Source organism: Rhinatrema bivittatum, chromosome 3, assembly GCF_901001135.1.
Source record: "Rhinatrema bivittatum chromosome 3, aRhiBiv1.1, whole genome shotgun sequence".
In the NCBI taxonomy this organism is placed as follows: Eukaryota; Metazoa; Chordata; class Amphibia; order Gymnophiona; family Rhinatrematidae; genus Rhinatrema; species Rhinatrema bivittatum.
This window is the reverse complement of record NC_042617.1, coordinates 321649952-321671919: the sequence shown is the minus strand read 5'-3', so window position 1 is coordinate 321671919 and position 21968 is coordinate 321649952. Positions and strand designations below refer to the sequence as shown.

The window sequence follows — 21968 nt, the reverse complement described above, 5'->3', positions numbered from 1 at the left end:
TCTGCTTACTAGCTGCCTTACAGATTTTTAAAAATAAACACACTACTGCTTACTAGCTGCCTTACTGACTGACCATTTAAAAATACAAACAGTCTAGCTTCTGTTTATTCACTGTCTTACTGACTATTAAAAGCACAAACACACTAAATAATATTCCCAAATAGTTAACTTTGCCCCAATACTTTTTAAAAAAGACAATGTCCCAAGCAAAAACTTACTGATTCTTTTCAGCCACCAGCAAGGTGATTATCTCCTGTCAGTGCTCCCACTGGAAATGGAAACCCTCCTTGGTTTAATGTTTAATTATTATGTATGTGACTTGTAAATCACTTTGATCTAACTCCATTGTAGAGTGCAGTATATAAAACTTTATTAAATAAATAGAGAGCCTGCTGCTGGATGGACATGTGAGAGATCTGCTCTCTGAGGAGTCAGGGAGTACTAGAGAACCTGTTGCTGGATAGAGAGTGCAAAAATCCACCAGATCATGAACTACATATTTGAGTTCTCCCCTAAGTGGCTCAATGATGTTGAGGTCAGGAGACAGTGATGACCACTCCAGAACCTTCACTTTCTTCCGCTGCAGCCACTGAAGAGTCCATGTGGCCTTATGTTTCAGATCATTGTCATGTGAAAAGTCCAAGTGTGCCCCATGTGCAGCTTCCTGGCTGATGATTGCGAATTCTCCTCCAATATTTTCTGATAAGATGCTGCATTCATCCTGCCATCAGCTTTGACTAAATTCCCTGTGCCGCTGTAGAGATCCACCTCCATGCTTCACGGTAGGGATGGTGTGCTCTCTTCAGAGTGTTTCTGGGTGGGACCATAAAGTTCAACTTTGGTCTCATCACCAAATAATTTTATTCCAGAAGTTTTGAGGCTTCTCTAGGTGCTGTTTGGCATATTATAAGTGAACTCTGTTTTCTGGTGCTGATACAGCAATGGCTTTTTTTCTGACATATCCACCATGCAGCCCATTTTTGTTCAGGTATCTCCTTATTTTTTCGTACTTTAGTTCTCCTGAAGCAGCCTCGTTTTCGAGGTGAAACTTGGGCCCCGGGTGGGATTTCTTCTTATATGAAGATTTACATCCTGGATCGAAAATGTGGTCACCTTTTGAAGAATAATTATTCATAAGAGTTTGCGTTGGAAACAGCTTTTTCCAGTTGGTAACAGGATTATTGCTAACGAGGATTCTTTGTAGATTGCTAGTACTGTTGAAAAGCTGTATGTATCTAGATTTTATTTTTTGTTTTTATAAAAGGTTATGTGTGTGTATGCACGTTATACATGAATGATAATCTTTATTGTGTTTCTTTGCTGTATAAACATTTCATACACAAATATAAGCTGATTTGCACTTGTGTTTGTATGAATTGGTACAGAAACTGTTTAAATAAATAAAACAATGTTTTAATGAATGTGTTAAGTTCACTTAAAATTGATTATATACTTGCCCTCATTATCTGATGAGATATTTCTTTAGGGAAGTAAGTTTGTTTTAGCCAATACATTGAAATCTCTCATTATTTCTGCACTACCAATTTGGTTAGCTTCCCTAATTTCTCTTAGCATTTCACTATCCGTCTCACCATTTTTGCCAGGTAATCTGCACTAGACTACTCCTGGTGGGTTAAATTTACAGTTCATAGTTTTGTTCTGACAGGATTCAGTGAAAGACATTTTTAAAAAGAAAACAAAAAAGTTTGGTGTATGTTAGCTGCTAATTCTGAAATGTTGTAGATTATAAACCCTCTGGGGACAGCAAAATTACCTACAGTACCTGAATGTAATCCACTTAGAAATGGCTGACCACTCACTAAAGGCGGAATAGAAATCCAAAATAGAATTAATCAGGAATTAAATTTAAAAAAAAAATTAAATATGGTTTTGATTGGATCAGGGAAAGCATAGCAGAGATTCCAGTATCTGGGCTAAGAACATTCCTTTTCCAGGCAGGCTACGTTTTACTTAATTTCTAATAAACCCCCAGAATGATTTTACTTAAACCATTGCCCACAATAACTTGGATTACTTAATGCTGCTGTGTTCAACTTATAAAAAAAATATTGTACTGTATACAAAAAATTGTAAACACTGAAACAACTTCTGTGCAAGTGTAAACCTCTGTGAGAAAGAAGTAGGTGACTTGGAATATCTTTGAAGTAGCGTGCAGGCTGCTTTTCTTTCCCTAACTCGGGGAGTTTGTAGAGGCAAGGCCTTTCTAACGTTTGCTCTAGACATGAGCAGGAAGCCTCCTTTTCCCATGTGTCTGATGTTCTCCTCATGTGCTGCTCTTTCAGTTTGGGCCAGAGAACCCATTCCGAACGCGGCAGATGGCAGCCCCCAGGAACATGCTGTCGGGATACGCTGAGCCCACACACATCAACGACTTCATGTTTGAACAGCAGAGGAGAACCTTTGCCACGTACGGTGAGACTCTCGTGATCTTTCTTCTTATACTGTTTCTCCATGGTCCCAGACCACTGCAGCTTTAAATTGCTGTCAAGCTTGCTAGTAACACCCTGTATCCCTTTCCAGCCGAGGTGTAAGTCGCTGTTACCTGCACCCTCCTCATCCGCCCTGATTGTGGCACATAACAGTGTCCTGCCAGCTCCTGAATCAGGAAATCCTTTTAGCTGGTCTCCCACAATATTCCCCTGATCCTCGGAGAGCGCTGGATCGGATTTGTCCATAGCAGCTGTGTTATCGTAGATGAGGGCAGTGGCAGATCCCATCCCACCCCACAGCACTGTTCTGGGTATGGCTGTTCCAGGGGCTTAGAGGGGTTGATGATATGACAGTAATGGTTTGAATTGCTGGAGGATGAGCCTTCCTGTCTGCTGGGTGTTACATAGTGTGGCACTTGGAGCGTTTTCAGGGTCATTTGACATTGTTTTAGCTCTTTGATGCTGTTTACTGTGGCAGGCTATCATGTAGTGCTGTTCCTACTTGCACAAGATTTCCTCCATTCCAAAACTGGCACTCCTGCCTCCATGCCAGCACAGTGAGATGGAATCTTCTTCTGCATCCTTACTCGCACACATGATGCAGTGCCTGTCTGCAAGTCCCAACACCGATCCCTGTGGCACTCCACTTAACACCGTTATCTCTTCGGAGTAGGTTCCATTTAGCATCACACGCTGTCTTCTATCCGTCAACCAGTTTGTAATCCATGTCACCACCTTGGCACTCACTCCCAAGCTTCTCATTTTATTCACAAGTCTCCTGTGTGGGACTGTATCAAAAGCTTTGCTGAAATCCAAGTAGATCACATTGAGCGCTCTTTCTTGATCCAATTCTGTAGTCACCCAATCAAAAAAATCAATCAGGTTTGGCTGACAGGACCTTCCCCTGATGAATCCATGTTGCCTTGGGTCCAGCAATCCTCCTGACTGTAGATGGTTCACTATTATTTCCTTCAGCAGAGTCTCCATTCATTTTCCCACCACTGAATTGAAGGTAACAAGCCTATGGTTTCCAGCCTCCTCTCTGCCTCCACTCTTGTGAAGCTGGACCACCACCGCTCTTCTCCAGTCACTCGGCATCACTCCCATTTCCAGGGATCTATTGAGCAGGTTGCACAGGCCCCATGACCTTGTCCACTTTCAGTTTTTCTAGCTCTTACCATATATTCTCTTCTGTAAATGGAGTATTGTCAACTCCACCCCCATCCACAAGTCTTGCAACCAGCGACGGTCCTTCTCCAGGGTCTTCTTCAGTGAACACCAAACTGAAGTATTTGTTTAATATTTCCGCCAATTCTTCGTCTCCCTCCACACATTGATCTTTGTCACCTTTCAATTTCAGTATTCCACTTCGGACTTTTCTCCTTTCTCTGTATCTGAAAAATGTTTTGTCACCTCGTTTTACCTCTTTGGCAATCCTTTCTTCCACCTGACTTTTTTTTGCTTTCTTGATTACTTTCTTCGTCTCCCTCAGTTTCACCTGATAGTCTTCCCTGTGCTCCTCTTTTTGGGAACACTGTTCCTTTTTGCTTTTATTTTATCGGCAAAGCCTTGTGTTCCTATGTCCTTATGTGCTCACTTGACAGCCAAAACCTGGAACGGGGTTTTGATTGGATCAGGGAGAGCATAGCAGAGATTGCGGTATCTGGGCTAAGAATGTTCCTGTTCCAGGCAGGCTACGTTTTACTTCATTTCTAATAAACCCCTAGAATGGTTTTACTTAAACCATTGCCCACAATAACTTGGAGTACTTGGGTCCTCGGCATAATTTTGAAAAGGATTCATACAGATTACATTTATTGGATGTATATCCAAATTGCCCACCCTGTTGGTCGGTATCTCAATATCAGGAAGTACCTCAAAAAGGAAGCCGATGTGGTTGATCCTGTTCCACCTTGGGAAAGAGAGCAGGGGATTCCATCCTATCCTAGTCCTGAGAGCTTTAAGCAAGTTCCTGAAGAATACAAATTTCAAGATGGTTTGTTTGGGCACCTTGATTCCCTTTCTTGAAAAAGAGGACTGGCTATACTGTTTAGATCTAAAAGATGCTTACACCTGCATAGAGATATTTCCAGGTCACAGAAAATATCTTAAATTTATAGTAGGGAATCACACCCTTCAGTATTGTGGCGGTGCCACAAGTATTCATAAAATATTTTGCGATGGTGGTGGCACATATGTACAGATTAGGGGTGTACGTGTTTCCCTATCTAGACGATTAACTGATCAAGACCACATCTCAAGCAAGGCTTCATAATCAATAAGCAAAACCATCCAGATGCCGGAGTTTGCTAGGGTTCGTCATAAACAACCCCATGCCCCACTTAAGCCTATCATCTGAATTGGGATTTATAGGAGCCCTGCTAGACATGACTCGGATGAGAACCTTCCTCTCATAAGAGAGGATTTTCACATTAGTATCTGCTGTGGAGAGGATACGAACAAGTTGTGAGGCATTAGCATGGGACATGTTGAGGGTGTTGGGCCTCATGACATCAACTGTCCATATTATTCCCTTGGCACATCTTCACATTTATTTTTTTATTTATTTAAAATATATTTATATCCCTCTAATCCAAATAGCTTGTTCTCAGTACATGAGAAAAACCGAAGTTGTCATACTGGGTTAGATCGAGGGTCCATCAAGCCCAGTATCCTGTTTCCAACAGTGGCCAATCCAGGATTCAAATACCTTGCAAGATCCCAAACATAAAATAGATCTCATGCTACTGATGCCATTATTAGCAGTAGCTATTTCCTACTAGCAGTTTATAGACTTCTCCCCCAACAATTTATCCAAACCTTTTTTAAACCCATTAAAACTAACTGCCCTAACCACATCCTTCGGCAATGAATTCCAGAGCTTGATTGAGCATTGAGTGAAAGAATTTTCTCTGATTTGTTTTAAATGTGCTATTTGCAAACTTCATGGAGTACCTCCCCGTCCTTGTATTATCTGAAAGAGTAAATAACCAATTTACATTTACCCATTCTAGTCCTTTCATGATTTTATAGACCTCTATCATATCCCCCTTCAGCCATCTCTTCTCTAAGCTGAACAGCCCTAACCTCTTCAGCCTTTCCTCATAGGGGAGCTGTTCCATCCCCTTTATCATTTTGCTCATGCTTCTCTTCGAGATGAGTTTTAACACCAATTTGGGGTTCACCTCCAATGCAATTGACCCTTAACACCACCATTTATTTTTATCTTTATTAAAATGTATGGATCACCTAGTGCCCAAGGCTCTAGGTGATTTATAGGGAGACAGATAAAGCAAATACAAAACATATAAAATAGGGATCATTAATAAAAAAATATCCTTTAAATATAGTATGTCCCACATACAAGATACAGCCAATTCAGAAAAACAAGCAGTGGTTCAGCCAAAGGCTAACCTAATTAAATAGTTTTTTAGTTCTATTTTAATCTTTTGGTGACGCTCTACAATTGCAGTGTGATGGTCACTGTATTCCCGAACCCTGGGGCAGAGTCAGAGAACGCTCTCTCATGCATCTCTTGTAGACAAGCCAATTTATATGATGAAACATCAAGCATACGCCTGGTAAGGGAACAGAAATTGCGAGTGGGCAGGTAATCCTTAAGAGTGCATTTGCCGAATGGAAGAAGTTGAATTGCAGGAGGTTGTGAACCATAACGGTCATCTTATATTGAGCTCTCCATTGTGTTGAAAGCCAATGCAGCCTATACAACACAAGAGTAAGATGCTCCCTTATATGAATGCCAGTGATTAGACGTGCCACAGCATTCTGAAGAAGCTGCAGTGCCTTCATTGTGTAAACAGGAAGGCCTACATATACTATGGTTATCCATCTCTCTACAGCCTTTAGTTGTCCATTTCATGCGGGTCTTGCTTCACTTGAAGCCTTCCATCAAGCTTCCTGTGTCTTGGGACCTTAGTGTGATTTTGACCCAGTTGATGAAAGCTTGCTTTGAGCTTATGTGAGCTGAAGGACCTGACTTGGAAAGTCATATATTTTTGGCGGCAGTCATTTTGGCTCACAGAGTCAGTAAGCTTCAGACCTTAGTGACTTATCCATGTTATACCAAATATTTTCATAGTAGGGTGTTCCGTGCTCAAATCCTGCCTAAGGTAGTGTCGGTCTTCCACCTTAACCAGTCAATCATCCTCCAACATTTTTTCCTAGGTCACATGTCCACAGAGGTGAACAAATGCTACGCAGCTTGGACTGTAAAAGAGCCTTTGCCTTCTGTCTGGAACGGACTGAAGGCCTTAGAAACTCTACCCAACTTTTTGTTTCTTTTGACACCTACAAGCCTGGAATTGCCATTGCCAAGCATGTCCTTTCAAATTGGCTAGCAGACTGCCTCTCCTTCTGTTATGCCCAGGTAGGCCTGAATCTGGTGAGTTATGTCAAAGCTTAGACTGTTGGAGCGATGGCTGCGTCCGTAACTCACCTACGATCAGTCTCTGTGGTTGAGATCGCGCCACACATTCACATTGCACTATTGCTTGGACAGGGACTCCTGACGTGATAGTAGATTTGGCCAGTCTGTCCTAAGGTGTGTCTCTTGAGATGCAGAACCTAACCCCATCCTTCCTAGGACCTGTTATTTTATTTCAGTCTGCGCCTATTAAAAGAAATAAATAAAAATGCAAAACAGAAAATACAAAAATGGCCTGTTGCTACCAAAACCAGTTTTTGCCCTTTGGCTCTGTTTTGAGGAGAGGAGGATATCAAAGAGATGATGACTTGAAAACTTGACATAGGTATCACCTCCAACTTGTTTATTGACCCTTAATTCCAGCAATTATTAGGAATGGAAAATAAAATAGAAGATATCATAATTCCTCTGTATCTTTCCTTGGTGCAACTGCACCTTAAGTATTGTGTGCAGTTTTGTCCTCCCATCTCAAAAAAGATATAGTGGAACTAGAGAAGGTACAGAGAAGAACAACCAAAAAGATAAAGGGGATGGAATGATTCCCCTATGAGGAAAAGCTAAAGAGGTTAGGGCTCTTCAGCTTGGAGAAGAGACGGCTGAGGGAGATATGATAGAGGTCTATGAAATAATGAGTGGAATGGAACAGATAAATGGAAAGGGTAAATAATTGTTCTCTAATAGAGCTAGCAGACAAACCATGAAATCAACTGATAACTAATTTGAAACAAATTTAAGCTATTTTTTCAGTCAACAAACAATAGGCTGTGAAAATTGTCAGAAAATGTGGTTAAGGTTAATAGTGCAGCTGGGTTTAAAAAAAAAAAAGGGCAAATTTTTGAAAGAGAGATCCATTAACAGCTGTTAGCCAGGGTGACTCTGACTGTTGAGCTGGGAGTGATGATCCTGGTGGCCATGGTCAGAGACAGGATGCCGAGCTTGATTAATTATTCATCTGACCTAGTATGATATTTGTGTTCAGGTGGGTGGGCTTGACCTAGCGGCTTCCTTCCGCTCCTTTTGGGCTTCCAGGGCTGGGTCCCAGTGCCATGACTCTTCATTCACAAGAACCCAGTGATTTCCCCCTCCGACCCCCATTTTATAACCCCTCCAAACTCCTTTAACCTAATCATTGCAAAAAAAACCCAATCCTTGTCCGGGGGCCATGCAACAAGCCCTGTAGCATGTACCTATGTCCGGCCATTAGGTGTCACCCTTAGCCGTGACTGGGTCACGCCGTCTCTCCCAAGGACTCTTGAGTTTTGTTTCCACAGTATCCTCTGACCTGGGAGTTGAGTCCGGGTCTACCACATTTCTGAACTACTTGGCCATCCTGCAAAGTGATGAATTTCATCAGATCAGTACCTCAGACGATATTGTAAAACAGAGAAATGAACCTCATGCTCCTTGTCTTGCATTGGTCTTATTGATCCCCTCCATGGTTATCAGGTAATGTAGTGAGTGATAGGTAAGGACTAATTGGCTTATCTGGTTTGCCCATTTACACTGTTCCAGCTAAAGATATATCCCAGCTGTCAGCCTACAAGCTTGACCGCTTGCCGAAGATTGCTCCTTATTCACATCAGTTTTGCTGCCTCCCCTCCTTACTCGTCTGCCATTTTGTTTAGATGAGCGTACAAGCCCCCCCCCCCCCCAACTTAAACTAACACCCAGACTCCCACTGCCCTCTGTCCTTTATGCAGTTTCCCTGTCCTCTGTTTGTGCCCCAACCATGCTTAAATGCCGCAGTCTTGTTCTCCATCACCTCTGCTGTAGGCTATTCCAAATATCCCACACCTTTGTGCAGAAGGTTTTGCTTATATTTTCTCAGTCTCCTGGCCTCCAACTTCATATCATGACCCCTTGTCTTTGAGTAACCTTTTCTATGGAATATTTTATCTTCCTCTACTTTTACTAAAATCTCTGTCATATCCTCGGCCTTTTTTCTTCTGTCTTCCAGCGACTACATTTTGAGTTCCTTAAGACTCTCTGTTTAGGGTTTGTGTTGCAAGTCTTGCACTGTTATAGCCACTTACAAAGGTCCGACCTCCAGAACTGAGCACAGAACCTATTCAAGGAGGGGTCTTGCCAGAGGCAAGGGGACTCTGCTTGTGCACCTGAGCATGCCATTAGCTGGCCTTCTTACATTATCACATGGCATGCGATGATTACTCCGAGGTCTTTTTCATGTTCTTCTCCTTTTCTGTTGAGGAAGCGGGAAAATGACTGTCTTAACTTTCTTCAGGTCAATCCCACAGATGCCTTGGAGAAGGCATTGATTTGGGAAATTACTCAGCACATGTCCACAAGGGGGCGCACCAGGCAAACAAGTGTATTATTGAGCATACTGTGGTAAACAGCATCTCACCTACCTCTCTTTATTACAGCAAGGGGCACCGGGCTTTCTGCCCACTGTTCACAGTGAACCAGGTGATCAATATCTGTATTATCTGTCACCTTAGCAATGGGTAAGATAACAGTCAGTACTAGAGAAAACAAGTCCTGTCTACCTCGTCCTCATGCTCCTGAATTCAAGTGTGAAGCCTTTCTCTGTCATAAAATGATCATTGATCTTCATACCACCTTTACCTGGGATATAGCATTGCTAATGGGAGGAGCCCCGGAGTAGGGGGAACCAGATAGTTCTATTCATTTTTCTATCCCATCTGTTTGGGAAAATGCTCAAAGCAAGCGGATTCAGAAATAACACATCCAGTTACAATACATGCCAAACATTGGGCATACCTACAGCAATAAACCACAATAATAAACAACCTCAAATAAGAAGAACACCCAATAAAAATGCAGGTCCACAGCAACCAAAATTAGATGGCACACACTGATGTTATAGTACTAGTCAAAAAGCTGTGTAGCGATAGATAGGGTTGGCATGAATGGAGGCATCTTTCTAACTATGGCCAAGACCAGCAGCACAAAAATGGTTAAAATTGTAAGCACATCCACATACCATTTCTAAATCTTCATAAAAATAGATTGTCACCCAGCCTAGCACAGCCCTTAGTCCCTACATATCACACTAACTCGGAAGAGATTAATATATCAAACATTACTCCCCCAGACCAAACACGAATGGAAATAACAAGTTGGAGGCAGTTTGTTGTAAGAGACACTGGGTAGTCTGCCATTGATTGATTGTATTTACCTTGTACAGAGCTGTGTATGCTCCCTGTGCTCTGTAAAATGAAACTAATACTGCCCAGGCATGGCTTTATTTATTTATTTTATTTATTTAAATTCTTTTAATATACCGATGCTCAAGACCAGGTCTTATCGTACCGGTTTACAGTAAACTAGGGGGAACCAGTTAACAGAGCAAACAAAAACAAAAGTTACATTATAACAGGGAATGTAGAACTAGGCTGTTAGAGAAAAAATAAATTAAACAAATTCTAATAAATTCTAAAAGTTAAGTTAACCAAATTCTAACGGGAGAGGAGGGCAAAAGGAGGAGAGGGTGCTTACAGGATAAGAATTATGTACAAATTTACCTAGTGTATATGAAAGTAAGCAAATTTACAGATTTACATAGTGTATATGAAATTAAGCAAATTATAAGATAGTGCAATTAGTCAGACAACAGTTCCTTTGAGTTGCGGAAATGGACGCATCCGTGAGGCAAGAGACTGTGTGGGTGACCCTTTCCTCAAAGTGGGGGTCTCCGCCTTCAAAAGAACAAAAGCACAGGAGATGCAGGAAGGGTCAGTGTCAGTAATGAAACCTCTCCCCCTGCTGCAGGTGTGTCCTCTCTGCCCGCCGGTGTATGAAGCCATTGCCTGTGGGAGCTGTGCCGAAATATCACCCTGTAATGCTACAAAGCCAACTCTGCCTAAAATGTGCAGCTCCTCTGGTGGAAGCGAGAGCTGGTGCCAAAATGTTCCCTTCCAGATGTTTTCTTTCAAAGGGATCTTTCTGCAGGGATTCGGCATAGAAACCATGCGAATCACAGAATTTGACTCTCACACTGGTTTTTCTTTATTTCAGGTTATGCCTTGGATCCATCCTTAGACAGCCAACAAAGTGTGAATAAATATATTGGCTCTGTGGAAGAAGCAGAAAAGAATCAAGGTAATGTGCCCCTAACACTTGCTAAATTTGAGGCAATACCAGACTCTTTCTGGGTTTAGAGATGGATAGATCGAAGCTCATTCCAGCATCGTACAATCACAAAACAGAAAAAGTGCATCGATGAAGCTCAAAATGAATATCGCCATATATTGAGAGCAACATAAATACAATTCCTAAGCCCACCATGAATGTCCCATCAATATAAAACATGGGTGACAGTAAGCCAAAACACGCATGACCCTTAAAGGTCACCGCTGTCTTCTCGATCATGGAGCCATCCAAAAAGTATTTTTCAATCTTTTTTTTCAATCTTTTGCAAATAACATGTATCGTCCTCTTTCTACTTTCAGAGTTAACCAGCCATACCCTAAGTCTCCAAACCCGACATCAGCTGATGTTCTGTTAGCACAAACTGCTTCAGGGGCTAAACATAGTATGAGTTACTTAGTTTAAAATGGTGCTAAAGAACTCGTACCATGTTTCAAATCCAGAGATAAGTGTTGGAGCTGCCGTAACTTTATAAACTTTAAGCTGCACTTGTCAGCTAGTTTCCCTTTTGATGTTCTATGGATGGTACTAAAGATTGATTGGAATTGATGTAATTTTATAGCATTGTCATAACCAAAAGTAATGGCACATCCAAGGTAATTAAAACGTGAAACTTGTTCACAAGCATAGCTGTCTGACAGTCTGAGTTAAAATTGGCCATTTTCTTGTGAACACCATTGTCTTTGTTTTCTTTGCAGATATTTTCTGGTTATAGTTATTAGTGTTGATATTCCGTATTTTTCGCTCCATAAGACGCACTTTTTTTTCCCCCAAAAGTGGGGGGAAAATGTCTGTGCGTCTTATGGAGCGAATATAAAAAAAAAGTAAAATTAACCACAAACCCTCTCCCTCCTGACCCCCCCCCCCCCCCCCCCCCAAGATTTGCCAAAAGTCCCTGGTGATCCAACGGGGGTCCTGGGAGTGATCTCCCCCTCTGGCATTCGGCTGCCAGTAATCAAAATGGCGCCGGAGGCCCTTTGCCCTTACCATGTGACAGGGGCCGACCAATGGCACCAGTAGCCATGTCACATAGTAAGGGCAAAGGGCCACTGATGCCATTTTGATTACTGGCAGCCAAAGGCCCGAGAGCGGGACATCACTCCCGGGACCCCGGCTGGACCACTAGGGACCTTTGGCAAGACTGGGGGGGGGAGGGTGTCAGGAGGGTGGGGGGTTGTAGTTAATTAAATTTGAAGGGTTGGGGTGGGTTTTTTGTTTTGTTTTTCATGAAATAGCACGATAAAAGTTTTCTGATCCAGGGAAAGGATGGAAATGGCCCTCCCCAGACCCGAAAATGAAACGGGGACGAAAAAAATTGTATGCACACCCCTAATTTTAATGCTGGAAACGGACACTACGTAAGATGCACAGACACCTGGGAACGAAGCCGGTTTAGCACACCATTTTTTGTTTTTGTTTTTAATTTTCTTCCTCTGAACCCTATGTGCGTCTTATGGTCATGTGCGTCTTATAGAGTGAAAAATACGATAATTTAATAAATTGATTTCTGAAGTTCACTTTCAGGTTTATGTAATATAACATGGTCATCAGTAAAGTACTGTATTTATAAGAGTCTTGCGATTCAGTGGAATTCTGGGGTGAACATAATTCTTCCATTCTGTAAGAAGATTATCAATAGAGATATTAAACGTTTTCACATAGATAAGCAGCTGAATTAGCCATGCTGTATGGGTACGTCCTCCGTGCCACTAGGTGGCGGAACTCTCAAAGTCTAGTAAAGACTTTAGGTACTCCCTCCCTCCTGTATCCTGACAGGATTACCTCAGTCTTAGATTTTCCACGCAACAGAGTGCGCGGAGCTCTCTAGCTCTCTTCAAAAAAAAAAAAAAAAAAAAAGAATTTCAAAGGATTTAGAGGCATCCATGCCTGTAACAACAATAAAGAAGAAAGAAAAAAAAAAAAGGAACTTTCTTCATTAAACTGCCCTGTGAGACTGTATTAACATCTCAGGGCATCCCCCTCCTTACAGTGCCTACTATCTTTATCGTGTCTCCTCGGTCATCCTCCCATTTTAAACGGCCTGGCTCCAAGTAGAGGCAGGGGCACGCTCACAGCCGCTGATGTACTCACCGGTCTGCTGAGCAACAGGGCGCCAAAATCAATGGCGGTGTCACTGCTGAAGCCATCATCAGAAGAACAGCTCCAGAGAAGCTGGGCGAAACGTCCAGGTTATTCAGCACCCTGCCTATGGGCATATTAACTGTTGATTGTGCCGGGACACTGACCTGAGGGCGGCTGCCGCACCATAGTGTCCACTGGGCAGACGGAAGCAGGAGCACAGTCGCACCAAGACCTGAGGGATGCGCTGGGAACATATGCTGCGCACAGAGGTCGAAGCATGCGCCGTCGGTGCCGAAGCCCGGAGCATGCACTGCCTGCGCAGATGCCAGGAAAAGCATGGGCACACCGAGACCGGAGTGTGCGCCGGCGCGCCAATGGCGCCGGAGCATGCACCAACTGCACAGAGAAGACTAGGAGGCACAGGGGCGCCGAGACCGGGGCGTGCGCTGAGGCCTGGGGCATGCGCAGGCGACCCGAGAGTGTGGGCACACCAGGACGCCAAGGTGCATGCCGAACTGCCAGAACATACACCGGCACACTGAAGTATGCGTGGGTACGCCAATGTGTGGCCCGAAGCACTGAAGCCGAGGCATGAACGAGATGCCTGAAAGCAAAGGCTTGCCCCACTGCACTGGGCCAGTGGCCTGGTCACCGAGCCTCCGAGTCGGTCACGGCCACTCTGAAGCACGGATCCGTGCAAGGGCCTACCCAAAAAAAAAAAAAATTAGATGCAGATGTGCCAATTCGACAGCACATCCGTCCGTGCGCCAAGATCCTGGAAGACTAGTGACACCTAGGACGCCGGCACGTGAGCAGGGCAACACAGGGCCGGGTGCATCGAAACACCACCACCACCCCCCCATGCATCCTGGGTGACGTGTCAGGGGAGCAACGGGACACCCATGCCTCCGCCGACAAACTGAGGCATGAATATGTCCATGGGCTGGCAGATGTGCTACCAGGGGCACTGTGTCCACGGGCAATGTACTGCGCCTACCAGAAGTGACAGCAGGCTAACAGATTCTCTAACTTCCCCACCAATCAGCGGCATACTAACCACTGTCGACCAGGGGCCCTACATTGCCAACACATTCTGTGAGCCTACTGAGCGGCAAGCTGCTAAACGCTAATGTTTCATGCGTGATGCCTCTAGAAGTCCCAGAAATCATACTTGAGACATGGACATCAAATGAAGCAAGAAAGGTCCTTCTTTTATTCTTCGAGGCACTTCCCACACAGAGTTCAGTAGCTGACATCATTGCGCCCAATTGGCACTGCAAATCAACCATACTGCTACATTTCTCTATAGCCGCCGGTCCCCTCCACCATGTTCCACAGATAACTTCTCACACCCCGCTGTACTGTGGTGTGACCTCTCTCTTTCCTTCACAAAATCTAGGTTGTTGATTTCCATGAAAAGGAAGGACACATCCATGCTGTGAGAACTCGTGGAACGAATTCAGACTATTCCTGACACCTGGGTCACCAAAAAAAAAAAGAGGGGGAACCAGCCGGAGACGTTCCCCTCCTGAAGGTGGCCGACTACCTATCAAATAAACCTCGGGGGGGAAAAAAAAACAAAACAGAAGCTTTCCCGAGCAGGGTCCATCAAGCCCAGGATGCTGGGCTTGATGGACCCTTGGTCTGACCCAGTATGGCATGTTCTTATAAAGTGTATCTTCTAGGCCCTTCCATCGAAGGACACTCCACTACACACTACTGCATGCACATTAACGGCACATACAGGGTATGCAGCGATCTTCCACTCATGTCTCCAGTCTCTGAGGTCTGTCTCAGCACACTTATATCAGTACTACTTCACGATGTCTTCACCATCAGATGAAAATTTCACTGCTTGTTTCTAGGAATCCACCACCAGCGCCGGGACCGCGATTGCTGTCCTCCTTCACACACAAAACCAGCTATTCTATTGCGAACCATCCGTTCTTCCCAACACTCTTATTGTAATAAGGTGGATGGTTCTAATCAAATATATTTTTATATATATATAATATATATTTACATGTCCCACGCCAGCTCCAGCTTCTTCTGCAGAACCAATGCATTCAGACCCGACCTTCCATCTAGGGTTGATTCCCAATATTTCCTGATTCCAAAGAAATCGGAAGGTTTACATCCAAATTTGGACCTCCGTTCCCTCAACAAAAACCTCCACAGAGAGACGTTCAAAATCACTGCTCTCAAGTCCATTCTCCCTTTCCTTCAACATGGGGATGGGGTGTGCTTGCTGGACTTAACAGATGCATATGCTCACATACCAATGCACCCCAGTTCCCGGTGTTACCTCTTTTTCCAGGCAGACAACCATCACTTCTGATACAAGGTTCTTCAATTCAGCTTGGCCTCTGCCCCCAGGATTCTCACCACATGTATGGCGGAGGCGGTGGCATACCCTCATTGTCATGGGATGAAAACATTCCACTATCCGGACGACTGGCTCCTAGTGGCATCCAATCCCACACTACTACTTGGCGATCTTCGCAAATGTTCTTGCCTAGACCTGAGCCTTCATTGACACGATTCAAGACCAGGCTTTCCTATCTCACCCGAGGGCATTATCTCTCTCCACACTGTCTACAGCTCTACGTCACAAGGTCTCAGTGACAGTTCGCCAAGTCTTGCCTGCCTGGAACATAGTGGGGCAGCCATCTGTGTAGTTACACATGCACGCCTACAGGAGCGCCGCCTACAATAAGGCCTCGAGCACCAATGGATTATTTTCTCCATCCTTTGTCCACTGACATGTCCTTGCCCAGCAACATGGAAGAGGACCTACAATGGGAGCTACTCCTGTTGACACTAGTCACGGGCTCACCCCTGCAACTCCTTCGGCATCAAATGGTACTCGCAGCAGATGCATAACCCAAAAGATGGGGGGACTCATCTGAACGAATTACAGACACAAGATCTATAGACTTCCTACGAAAGTACACTACACATACACTTTCTGGAACTCAAAAAAAAAAAAAAAAAAAGAGAGCGAGAAATGCCCTTCGAGCCTTCCAGGTTGCCCTGCAAGGGAAGATAGTCATCATTCATACGGACGACCAAGTTGATATGTTCTATGTGCTCAGGAATTTCGTGGACCCTCTGACAGGAGGCAGTTCGGCTACTCGAGGGACCTCACCAAGGTTCTATCGCACTACACCCGGGATACACGATTCAAGAGCAGACAAACTCAGCGGAACTTTCCACCCCACAAATGCAACCTAAATCCAAGAGTACCTCAAATCGTGTTCTCAAATTGGAGTCTCCCTACAGTCCATCTCTTTGCAATTTAGAGAAACAGGTAAACGGAGACCTTTTGCTCAATTTGCTCGAGCCCACTCGGACTCGCTCAAGACACCTTCTCATCAATTGGTCAGGAGGATCTGATCCTAGTCGCACCAGCATGGCCCAGATGACCATGGTATGCTTGCCAACTGCGCTTATCAAGCCACAGTCCAGTTCTTCAGGGTGCCTGCTCACGGCTTCTTCCCTGAGACAGGAGAGCACTTCTGCATCCTCTTCACTCCTCCCTTTACTTCGTGGCATGGGGAATGATGGGCTCGCTTGCCAGCGCTTCAACACATCTCCTACCCTTCCTCTTCTTGTCCAGTCTCAATTACCAGAGTAATTGATCCCGCTACGCTTCCTAGGATTCATCAACGGATATCGACCCATTAGCTTGCCCGCCTGAATGGCTTCTCTCTGCCTCCATCTACTCAACAGCAAGGGCATTGATACTTCCTCGCTACGAGTTCATTTATGCACTATATAAGCTCATTGCATTCATCTAGCTGGAGGACCTATTTCATATTATTCTTTAGTAGGCAAATTCATGTAGGGAACATTGCATCTACATCCACTTTACATAAGCCACAAATGCTGAGGGACATTAGCATAGCTCGAACAACTAATGCTTTTACCCTTTGCACCTCTGGACACTTGTCTCCTTCGCTACCTCTCATGGATGATGCTTTCCTGGTCACTTTAACTTCTGCAGTGGGACTAAGTGAGTTACAAGCATTACTTCACTACCCTCCTTATCTTCAATTTCACCACAGCAAGGTAACCTTGAGCACTCACTGAAATTTCTACCAGCAGTAATTTCCAGTTTCCACACTGACCAAAACATTACCTGCCCACATTCCATCCATACCTCACGGAAAGGAAAGAGAGGGGGGGAAAAAAAAAAAAATATATATATATATATATATATATATATATATATTTTTTTTTTTTTTTTATTTTTTTTTTTTTTTTTTTTAACAAAACTTAGATTGTACATGTGCGCTGACATGCTCCGATCAGTACACTTTTCACCCAATCCACCCTCACAACTAATGCTTTCGTTTAATCTGAACGCAAAAGGACGACCAGAGACAATAACAACTCTCTCCAAATGGATAACCACCTGTACCCAGTTCAATTATAAGAAATGATCACCAATGTTATCTGTGACCCCAGGCGCACATCAGGTACATGCAATGGCAGCCTCGATAGCCACGCTCCATCACGTACCTCTCATAGACATCTGTGAAGTGACGACATTGTCATCGCTACGCACCTCACATCCCATGGTTCGTAGGCAAACAAACTGCGGATGATGCCCTATTGAGATGGACTTTCCTACAGAAGAGCACAGATTCTACACAGATACAGCCTTCATAGGAACTGTCCGCCACTACTATCGTATTGAGCAAAAAAAAAAATGATTACCTATATCTTAATTGCTCGATACATCAACTGGGGACTCCCATACAGCATGGCTAATTCAGCTGCTTATCTATTTGAAAAGAGCAAGTTTTCTTACTGTAAACGGTGTTTTCCGTAGATAGCAGATGAATTAGCCATGCTGACCCGCCCGCCTCCCTGGATAGTTCTAGTGCACCTACCTTGCTTTGATACTGACTGAGGAGCCTGAGGTAATCCTGTCAGGATACAGGAGGGAGGGAGTACCTAGCTAAAGTCTTTACTAGACTTGAGAGCTCCGCCACCTAGTGGCACGGAGGACGTACCCATACAGCATGGCTAATTCATCTGCTATCTACGGAAAACACCGTTTACGGTAAGCAAACTTGCTCGTATCAGCAATGAGCAACGAGCCTTTCTCCAAGAACAAGCAGGATGGCAGTTCTCACACATGGGTGACATCATCCAATGGAGCCCAGCACGGAAAACTTATGTCAAAGTTTCTAGAACATTGACTGAACCTCTCTGAACATGCCCAAGCATGCAATCTTACTTTTTTCCACAGTGATTCGTGTTCCATGAGTCTCTCTCGTTTTTTGTCTCTCATTTTCTAGGAATTTTCACTGATGAGATTTGCGCTTCATCGATGTGGGGTCCTGTGGTTCCTGTTTGTATCGTCCCTAGGAAGACTTTTGGCATTTTTGCTAAGTTTCCTTTCATTTTTAAAACCACAGGGTGGCAGTGCGTTTGGTGCCCGCCAGAGTTTAATGGCTGCCGCCATCAATTTTGATCTTGCATCCCTTTTGTTACACAGCACCATATCCACGGGGTTCCAGCAGTGCCCTCAATGTGCAAGGACTATATCTATCATGGATCCCTATGGGAGATGTGTCTTCTGCTTTGGGGCTTCACATGACATCTGGGGTTGCCGCAAATGCATTCAGATAAAACCAAAAGGACACCAGGTCCATCTGGAGAAGATGGAGCAACTCTTCGGGCACCGGAAAACCAATCCATCTGCATCTGAGGCAATCACATCGAGGGTCCTCAAAGCCACACCAATGACCATTGACATCGACAAGGCCATCAGCTGCATTGGTATCTATGACTGTCAGGGACTCCAGAGACGTGCCATTGCCTAGCTCCTCCAGGTCAAAGACAGGATTGGGTTCCTCTTCTTCAGCCTTGGCACTGAGGAAAGATCATGCCAAACATCAAGGAAAACCAAAGAAGTATCGGTCACCATCAGTGCACAGTGTCAGGCACAGGGATGCTCTGGATTTTGCCGAGAAGTCCCAGAAGGCATCCCTTGGTGAGGACAGATCATCCTCCTTTGTTCCCAGGGGTTCACCATGGCCTCAGTAGTCCAGATGTCAGCCACCAATCCTCCTCTGTTCTGAAGAGGATCTGGTCATGCCTCCTGGCTGCCAGTCAGTAATGGCATTGGTGATCTTAGAGGAGAAGCGGGAGACAGGAGTGCAGCTAGCCATGGAGAGAAGATGCTGCAGGGCCCCTGTGTTGGACCACTGACAGCACTAGGACCAGGACCGGCACCATTGCTCCTCAAGCCACTCCTCACGCCACTCCTTGGCTCCTTTCAGGCGCTTAACATTGTCTTAGCACTATTGTCTGTGTCTGCTGCAGCATTGATTGCCCAGCGGGCCATCAGCACCACTGCCTCCTGGTCCAGTGGTTGTCTATGGTTCCTTGGAGAAAGAAGCTCCCCTGAGGAAGGTGATTGCCTCTGAATTCCAGCCCACCCAGCCAATTGCTCTGGTTCCTAGACCACTGTCCAAGGACCAAGCACCACTGGGTCCGTCCCCTGTCAATGACATTGAGAAGGACCCCATTTACCCCTGGAGGAAGGCTCCTCTGAGGCTTTTTTTTTTTTTTTAATTCTTTATCACTTTTTAACAAATCTTACAAGAAAAACTCTTGTTACCTTGTTACAAATAGAAAAGAAAGTAACAATTCTCTAATCCAATATCTTATATGATATACTCTATAACACACATCTTTTCTTATTAGTAGTCCACAATATTAAAATGCTGATCTATCAATTAGTATTTCCAGAAAAACAGTACTTATATTAGAAGAAAACATTACTGTTATTTAAGCAGTAATTGCAACGGTATTATATAATATTTAGGGGTACCCATTCTAATGTAGAATAATATATAATCAGACCTAAATTTTATTTCGCAGGAATTTTATCACTCAGAAAGAAAGATAATTGAGATGGATAATAAAAAAAATATACAATACTCTTATATTTTATGCAACATTTACAGGGATATTTTAATAAAAACATCCCCTCAATCTGGACAACCTTTGGCCTTAATAACAGAAACTGTTGCCTCCATTTCTGTGTTTGATTTGACACGTCTGGATATATTCTACCCCTTAATTTATAGAATTCCTCAAGCCGATATTTAAAAAATAGTCTTAATATCCAATCTCTATCTGGTTCTAAGACAAACGACACTATCAATGTCGCTGCCTGAACCAGTTCGGAGTCAGATGTCTCTAATATATGTGATAAATCTAAATTTAAAGATAGAATATCCATAACTTGTCTACCTTCTTGATTAGAATCTAAATTCTCTTGTTTTTTATATGGCATTAGATAATATGCTTTTGCTGTTGGGGATACCATTTCTTCAGAAACTTTTAATAGTTCTGCAATATATTTTCATTAAATATCTTTTGGTGTCATATGAGGTAATTTTGGAAAATTAATAAATCTTAAATTCTTCCTCCTATTAACATTTTCTAAATTTTCAACTTTCATTTGTAGAACTCTATTTTCTGCTATTATTGAGTCCTGAAGTGGTTTCCATTTACAAGTGTCCATCTTGACTTTTTCAATTTCTTTTGTTGTTATATCTTTAAATTTTTCAAAATTGAATACTCTTGTATTTTGTTGACTTTCCCCATAATAGGATTTATCTGTGTAGACATAGACATACTCAGTCCAGCAATCGCATCCCATATTGTGTCCAGTGTAATTAATTCAGGTCTTGCCAATACCGAGGGCTTAAATTCTTCCAATAAGCAGTCTCCTCTTTACTGCTTTCTCCCTGTAATGTCTGATTATCTTCTTCTATGAATGGGCCTGCCATATTCAGGCTACCCTCTCCAGACTCACCGGGGTTTACTGACCCTATCCGTGCCTTCCGCTTGTGCAACTTCAGACAGTATTTCTCGGGCTCTGAAGAGTGCCGGATTGGCTGGTGGTTCCCTAAAAATCGGGGATAATGTTGAATGGTCTGGTGGGTGGACGCTTGAAATCCTACGTCCACTTCCCCCAACTGCGACCCCCTCCGATTTATTTCCCCGTTGCACTTGGGCATCCATAGGCCCTAAAACTTGAGTCGTCTGAGAGTTATCAGGGTCTAATCTCTCCTTAGCTTGCCGTTTTCTGGCAGTATGTGACATTAAGGAAAAATAAGAAAAAACAAAACATTGTGGAACCCAAAAACTGCTACACAGCACAATTTAGATCAGCATCAATCCTGTTTCATAGTGCTTTAGAGGGAGAGGACTGGTTAATAATCTAAGAAAAATATATAGGAAATAGTACCTTAACTTGATTGTAGAATTCAACAAATTGAAACAAAGCCGTGCACCAGCGGCGGCTTACGCACCGCAAAGGGGGCGGGATTTAAAGGCCTCTCTCCATTGATAGTGAATGACGTCAGCACGTCCCAGCTGATCCCCGTTGGGGCCGGTGATTACCTGCACCCTCGGAAGGCCGCTGGGTCTCCTCTTTCCACAGTCGTCCTCTCTGCCCCACTTTCAGGCCACAAAGGGGGCGGGATTTAAAGGCCTCTCTCCGTCGATAGTGAATGACGTCAACATGTCCCAGCTGATCCCCGTCGGGGCTGGTGATTACCTGCACCCCCGGAAGGCCGCTGGGTCTCCTTTTTCCACAGTCCTTCTCCTCTCTGCCCCCAGTCCTTCTCCTCTCTGCCCACTGGCTCCTCTGAGGCTTTGCAAGACAAGGCATCATGTGGCCTTCCCTCCAACTCATCTTCTCCCGCTGACAGAAGGAAGTCTCTTTCAGAAGATCTCGCCTTTGCGACTGTGTCCTTCAGTATGTGGAGCCTCCTAAGGAGATTGTGGAAGTCCCAGTGCATAAGATTCTTATGGAATTGCTGATGAGG

The 21968-nt window shown here is 44.0% G+C and overlaps 1 protein-coding gene across 2 annotated transcripts in view; it reads left to right on the top strand.

Moving 5' to 3' along the window:
- The window catches only part of CDC40 (cell division cycle 40), a 119750-nt gene that overhangs the window by 51550 nt on the left and 46232 nt on the right, over positions 1-21968 (top strand). For both annotated transcript variants that reach the window (XM_029595279.1, XM_029595277.1), the window contains exons 3-4: positions 2304-2433; positions 10894-10977. In XM_029595279.1, coding sequence (XP_029451139.1) covers positions 2304-2433; positions 10894-10977 — 214 coding nt within the window. The remainder of the gene's footprint in view (positions 1-2303; positions 2434-10893; positions 10978-21968) is intronic.